Below are 7626 nucleotides of genomic sequence, written 5' to 3'. Positions count from 1 at the left end.
GGCAGTATTAAGATCCACCACTGTTTGATCATCAGAATTATTCCTAATGTGATAAATATCATTATCATGTAAGGGATATTACCAAAACAAAACTATATTTTAAAAGGGTTTCATCTTTTGCTGTTTTGTGGTGTCAATACATTAGCTCAAAACAAACAAACAAGCAAACAAAAAACAATCAACAACATTACTGTTGAATCGGTTAGAGTAATGGAACGTGGTGTTTCACTGGGCTCAAGCAATGCTAATATGTTACTTATTTTGAGTTAGATATTAAGAAGATAAATGGCTCCAGTCTCTGTTAATGCACCTCTATCCAGATATTGCAGTTCTGAAAATAAATGCACAAGATGTTTGATGAAATTACTTGTATACTGCTGAAGCATTTAAACAGGCTCAATTCAAACAAAGACAACAAAAGAAACTATATGCAATAAGTAAATAAACCACTTAAAAGATAATTAGTTTGTTCTGTATTTTTTTTTCAATTATAATTTTGATTCATAATCATTCTAAAAGTACAGTAACTAAACTAATATGTGTTTATTATTATTATTATTATTATTATTATTATTATTATTATTATTATTATTATTATTATTATTATTATTTGTAGGTATCCTGGCCTGCAGGGTTGTTTTAAAAAAAATAAAAAAGGTGGGGGTGGGGGTTATACAAAATGTCAGCTTTAAAAGTTGGAAACTTGTGTGCTTTACAGCTAAAAAACTACTTAGGAGATTAACCATAACTGCCAAAAGCATCTGGTTTCTATGGTGCTGAGAAGGGTACAAACAATGAAAGAATGTTGTACAAAGATATACCTTTACTGTGTTAGTAAATACAATTTGGAAAAACTACAGAATTTAAAAAAATATATTAAATTGAAGTGAATTAAAATAAAATTCTAGCAATCTGGTGCCATTATCATCATCATTACTATTCTGCAAGCATAGCTTTTTCCAAACATGGTCTATGGTTCCAGAATATATAGGTTATATAATTGCATACCCCAGTTCATTCAGCGTTGCATTGTATTTCAGTAATTATAGTTGTTTTGACTGAATTTTCGTTTTCTTTCAGGATTTCAGATCTGTCACAGCACGTCGTATACAGTATTTATTTGACGTCTGTCAAATATTAAATAGCCTTTACCTTTAAAGAAACTAGCTGCGTCCCCTTTAATTTCCCCGCGCTCATCTCGCGGTATTTTGTTGCCTGGTTACTCTCAGAAGCAACGTGATGCTCTTTGGTAGCCAATCAAAATATTATCCAGTCGGATAGACAGCCAATCAGACTGAAGAGTTTTGGACACCAAACTTTAAAGCTTGGCGTTGCTGTATCTAGGGTAAAAAGGTTAATATCCAGAAAAAAAAGAGAACAAACGTTATTTATTTAACAGCTAATTACGAAAGGCGAGATTGTCGGATTAAAAAAAAAATCAACAGTAATTCTACATTACCATGTTTTAGCACATAGACCACCGAAGGTAAAGTTTGCAGTTGATACGATATTGTGTTGGTTGCTCTTTGTTTTAGTAGTTTATGCATTTTATTTTGGAGTTTGATTCTGTTTTATCACTTGGAATTACACTGCAAAAGAAATGCCATCCCGTGTAGAAGATTACGAAGTTCTGTACACCATTGGATCAGGATCCTATGGAAAATGTCAGAAGATACGAAGGAAATCTGATGGAAAGGTTAGTAAAGTTAGTAGTTTTGATGACAACATGTTTTTGTTTGAATCTTGTTAGGCCGTTAATAATACTTGTTGTCAAATTTAGTAACCAAGGCGATAGATTTTTAAAACTGAACATGGTCTTCACTGTTTTACTGGTACTTGTTCAAATTTCGTTGATACACTAACAATTCTAACTGATATGCGGTGGGTATGAAACACGGGCCGAATTTTCAAGGGACGTATTATTACTTTTTTTTAATTGCTTAATTTTTTTTTATTCAGTAAAATGATAAACAAAATCGTAAAGTTTTTTTTTTAATTAAGATACAACACCCCTCTTAAACTGCTTTATATTCACCCGTATCGCCAGCTGTAAGTAGGTCTATATGGGATGGGGTAAAAGCCGGAACGGCTCAGAACGGCACTTAAATCAATTCAGTTGCATTAAAAGCAGCGTAAATCGTTACACACACGCAAGGATACATTTTTGCAATCCCAGCCAATTAATAACGCGCTGTCATTAACCCGTTCTTGCTCAGAACCCTCTTATCACCAAAAAGCTCACGGAACAATCGGTTCTGAAGGTAAAGATGGTGAGTATTCTACAAAATACATCTAAGTGGGAACAACATAATTAAACATTTATACTGTAGAATGCAGATTCATTTCACATTCATGTTGTACTTTTATCGTATTTAATGTAGTTTCCCACAGTTACTTTTGGTATCTGTTTACAATATCCCACCATTAGCATGTTGTGCTCGCAACGTTTGAAGTGTTTGTTTTGTGCCGAGGGATATGTTTAGGCCTCTTGAAACACGAAATGTAATCCAAGCATTTGTAACCACCTACTGTAGCTTCACGGTACATGCCTACAGTTTATTGTAATCTTGTTTATAGTTAATTTTGTAATCCTTTTAAAGTACTAAATCTGTCTGTTATAAATGTCGTGTTTTTTTTTTTTTTTTTAACACTAGGTTCTGGTTTGGAAGGAACTAGACTATGGTACCATGACCGAAGCAGAGAAGCAGATGTTGGTTTCAGAAGTGAACCTGCTCCGTGAACTCAAACACCCAAACATTGTTCGCTATTACGATCGTATCATTGACAGAAGCAACACAACACTCTACATAGTAATGGAACACTGTGAAGGAGGAGACTTAGCCAGTCTAATCACCAGATGTATTAAAGAAAGGTTTGTGTGAAACAATATAGACCACAATTGTGTGAAGCTGGATTTTAAAGTGTGCATTAACTGTAAAGCAAAATGCTCCTGACCTGCCAACAATTTATCAAGGAGACTCAATACAACTATCCCTCTATAGTGGTCACCTAATATCTTGTGTGGAATTGTTGGAAGACCAATTGAACCCTTAATCCAGATGAAGCTGTGAAATGTATACTGTACAAGTCAGACCTGTGTGCCTGTAGTTTTATGTTGCATCTTTAATTTTAGGCGATATCTGGATGAAGAATTCATTCTTAGAGTTCTTGCTCAGCTGACTCTTGCCTTGAAAGAGTGCCACAGAAGGAGCGATGGAGGCCACACTGTGCTTCATCGGGACCTCAAGCCTGCAAATATATTTCTGGATGCCAAACAGAATGTGAAACTGGGAGATTTTGGATTGGCCAGAATCTTGAACCATGACACCAGCTTCGCAAAAACATATGTGGGCACTCCATATTATATGTCTCCAGTAAGTTTTTCTTGTGTATGTAAATTGTTGAAAAACTGCCTTAGGATAACAACTAAACATAAATGGGCAAGAATATTGCCTGCATATTTCAAATTTGTCTGCGGTTTGATTAGTTATCCTTCCTTGACTTATGAGGTTTGAAAAAATTAAAGTCCACCTAAACCTCACTTACTCACACATTCCTGGAAAAAGTATTCTGGTTATAATTGCCACTAAAAGAGCCAACTCTAATCTATTTGAAGGCTTGACTAAGAATATTCTTGAGTCATTCATTACCTGTGTACTTTTTTAGATTAGGCGATGGCTATTTTAATTCCAGTAATTACAACCATAGTTATTGGAAGACAAAGTGAAATGGTGGTATTCTGATTACATAAAACTTAGCACAGAACAAATGCTAATAGTCTAACAATTAATCCATATTTATGTCCAAAGGAAGTTAAACTAACTACTTTCTCAGTTTGGGTACACTACTTTTTTCTTCCTGTTTTCACAGGAGCAAATTAATCGAATGTCTTACAATGAGAAGTCTGATATCTGGTCCCTGGGTTGCTTGTTGTATGAGCTCTGTGCATTATCGTAAGTATATAAGACTGCTGATTTTAATTGTGTAAACCAGGCTGTAAGGGTTTTTTGGGTTTAAAGAATATTTAGATGAAATCAAACTGGTTTAAGTGGTTGTTGGATGCTTTCATTAACATGTCTCCCTACCACATTGAATCCACTGGGATTCCAGTGTAACTCCTGTGTGATAAACGTTTTAAAACTGCCGTTCTCTACAAATAGTATTCTGATTTCTATACATTTTAAGACAGGGCTATTAACACTACATGTGTGTAGAGTATGCTCCTTTTAATGTTTTTCATGTACTGCTGTCCTTTTACAAATGAGGCTGGCCAAATATTTACAGCTATCCTCAACGGAGTTGGATTTTAAAATCTATCGATTTTGTGGCAGGCAGAGCTGTGAATTGGTCCATGCCTGTGACGTGTGTGGTGTTTTTAAATATAAACTGTACAGTGTCTTTATGAGAATGATTGGTAGAGATTCCACATGCAATATGAGACCTTCATAAACTTTTTTTTTTTTTTTTTTTAAGGCCCCCATTCACAGCATATAACCAGAAAGACTTGGCAGAAAAAATAAGAGAAGGAAAATTCAGGCGAATTCCTTATCGGTACTCTGAAGAACTGAATACAGTCCTTTCCAGAATGCTGAATTTAAAGGTTAGTTGGGGAACATAAGTTTGCTTAATTTTATTTATTTTTTTCCCCAGTGACGGCAGTCTTGTAAATTTATTACAATTCAATATCTTCTAAATAGGATTATTTAAGACCGTCGGTTGAAGCCATCATCCAGAACCCTCTGATAGAAGAAATGGTTGCTGAAGAACAGAGAAAAAATGTAGAAAAGAATCGGAGGAGATCAACTGAACACGAGAAAATTGAGCCTTCAGATTCACTGGCAGCTGAACTGAAACTGAAGGAACAGCAGCTTCAGGAGAGAGAGCGGGCTCTGAAGGAGCGTGAGGGGAGGCTTGAACGTATGGGTTTGTCTGCCTAAGACTTAACTGCTGTATTACTAATGTAATATGGTCATTCATAGATCAGTTTGCTCCAATGTTAGTGTAGTGAACTGTTCTTTTTAATAGGGATTTTTTTTCCCCTTGTCTGTATTAATGCTGTTCTCTTAAATTCATAAGATAACTGGCCATTGTAGTTTTGAAATGGGAAATTGTAACTGCCCTTTCAATTTGCAGTTCATTTGGATAAAAAAATACTTGTTAAGTCTACTTTAAGAGTATGTGGGTATGGCACTTAGTATACCAGATGTTTGGTGTGGTTTTTTGTGTTAATATTCCTTTCCTGTCGTTTTCTTAGAGAGAGAGCGAGAACTCTGTATTCGGGAGAGTTTGTCAAATGAAAAACTTGCAAGGTAAAATCTTCCTTTATGTAAATCTGTTGTGCAAATTGGAGACCTATGTACAGTAACCTGAAGTTTTAATAAGAACTATGGCAGGGCACGGCCATGTTTGTAAATATTGTGGGGTGGTGATTTGGTGGTTGGCAGGGATGGGGTTAATTTCCTATCCCTGCCAAAATACATGTGTGTGTGGCTGGAGCTAATTGAATAATTGATAATTAGGCTCCAGTCACATGCTATAAAAAAGGGGGAAATTACTTTCTTTGGAGGTGTTTTGGGGTGAGTGTTACTGTGTTTGTTTGAGGTTACAAAGTTCAGTGAAGGCTCTGCCCAGCGTGAACAGTTTTGTTTAAACTTTTGTTTTGGCCCTTGTGCCAGTTATTTTGTAAGTGTTTATTGTGTGTGATTTGTTTTGTTTGACCTTTTATTTTTGTTGATTAAAACAGTGCAGCAGCTCTTTCACTGCAGTTTTACTGTCTCAGAGTCTCTGTCCTCCCGGCTATCCTACCACAAGAACGTTCTACACTTTTTTTTTTTTTTGTAATTAATGCCAATTTTCTCTTTCTTTTTGAAACAGGGCTGAGAATTTAATGAAGAACTATAATCTAATGAAGCAGCAGAAGGTCCTATCCACTGTGTTTTCTAATGCACTAGGTACGAGAGTTGACAGAAGGCCCCTGGAACCCTAATATATAGAGACTACTAAGCTGACCTGTCGGTCAGATATTTGTCTGCATTGTATTCAATGCCATGTAAACTTGAAAGCGTGTACAATTTGTGCAGATTTCTGACATTGACATCCAACCCCCCCCCCCCCCCCCCCCCCCCCCCAAAAAAAATTAGATGCTTTTGTTTTTAAAAGTTTTAATAAAATATGGATTTGTATGGAGTCCTAGAATGTGATGTGGTTGTGGGCATCCCTTTTTAGTTTTTTTTTTTAAAACCTAGATATGGCAGGAACATTTTGCCAGTGTTTTGTCCACAGTAAACTTTGCTAAATGGGTATTTAAGCAACCTGAAAGTAAAATGAGCTTATCAGGTGTAGGCCTAATTTATCTCTCTCATTAAAAACCACACCTACTTGTTAACAATTTCTCATATTGGCTACCTAGGCTGGTCTAAAAGAAACATTGTGTACACAAATCTCACCATTTATTCTTCCTAATCCTAGTTAATCCACTTCACGTGGACAAAGCAAAGACCTCTTTGCAACAATCCTAGAACATAGCTGCAGAACGATTTGGGAAAACAACTAATTGCTGACAACTGTTATTTATGTGGCAAATGGTGGTTGTTGCAGGAAAATCACTGGTAGAATGGCACTGGGGGGTGTATATAATTATATAAACAATATCCCCTTTTGTATTTATGCTCTTTAGATACTGTTTTCTCCTGCCCATGGCCCTTGTGTGTGTGTGAGAGAGAGAGAGAGAGAGAGAATTTTTTATTTCAATTAACAAAAGCTTGAATAGATATGCTCCTTCTGATAAAATTACTGCAATTTAGTATTTAAAAATATTTTCTTTCCTACAGATGAGTACATGGATGAGGGCTCCTCTCCAGGAAAGAAGAAAGTTCACTTTGCTGGAGATAGTAAAGAAAATGAGAAGCCTGACATAATAAAAGAGAAAGAGCTTCTTAATAAAGAAAAATGCCAGGACCTGAAGAAAAGATTACAGGCAGCCAATCTCCGAGCAAAAGCCTTGTGTGAAGTGGAAAGAAACTACCAGCTCAAAAGCCGTCAAGTTCTAGGCATGCGTTAATTATGAAAGTGGTGTGTATATAACATGTATATGGGTTTATTAGTTTTTAAGTGTACTTTTATTTATATATATTTTAAGTCGCAATGGACAAGGTTTTTTTTTTTTTTCCCTTTTTGGAAGCGTGGTCTTTTGTCATTATTTTAGATAGTGTTTGCTGTGATAATGTACAGATATCAAAGCATAAAACAAAGCATGTTTCTATCTAAAAATAGGTAATGTTAAAATCTATAAATGCATTAGTTTTTATAAAATCTAAACTATTAGTTCATGTAGTTAAGTTTACAATCATAAATTATAATTTGATTCTAAGACTAAATGGGTTTTTTATTTTTATATATATATATAAAATAAACACCAGTGTCCTGCGTTCAAGATTAAACCTTTTTCTATGGCCAGAATTAAGGTTATGCTTCACTTTTGATTGGATTGCACACCACGTTTAAATGGAAGTGCTATAATGTAGAAATTTCCTAAGGGTTTTTTTTTATTATTATTTAATTTTATCACAGTGCATTGAATTAAATTATTTATGAGAATTTTGGTGATGAAGGATGCTGTACATGTGG

The 7626-nt window shown here is 35.2% G+C and overlaps 1 protein-coding gene across 2 annotated transcripts; it reads left to right on the top strand.

Annotated features, from left to right (window-relative positions):
• The first annotated feature begins 1318 nt into the window (after positions 1-1318).
• On the top strand, positions 1319-7149 carry nek2 (NIMA-related kinase 2). 2 transcript variants are annotated; one of them, XM_041251569.1, is made up of 9 exons: positions 1319-1696; positions 2655-2872; positions 3134-3374; positions 3871-3953; positions 4474-4600; positions 4698-4917; positions 5255-5309; positions 5875-5951; positions 6831-7149. In XM_041251569.1, exons 1-9 carry the CDS (start codon positions 1601-1603, stop codon positions 7058-7060), a joined length of 1347 nt encoding a protein of 448 aa, XP_041107503.1. In that variant the 5' UTR covers positions 1319-1600; the 3' UTR covers positions 7061-7149. The 2 variants fall into 2 exon arrangements, with proteins under 2 accessions (XP_041107503.1, XP_041107501.1); XM_041251567.1 differs by having other exon boundaries at positions 4698-4923.
• The last annotated feature ends 477 nt before the right edge of the window (positions 7150-7626 follow it).

This window comes from Polyodon spathula, chromosome 6 (genome assembly GCF_017654505.1).
Source record: "Polyodon spathula isolate WHYD16114869_AA chromosome 6, ASM1765450v1, whole genome shotgun sequence".
Lineage (NCBI taxonomy): Eukaryota > Metazoa > Chordata > Actinopteri > Acipenseriformes > Polyodontidae > Polyodon > Polyodon spathula.
The sequence above is the reverse complement of the archived record's forward strand: the minus strand, read 5'-3'. Positions and strand labels throughout refer to the sequence as shown.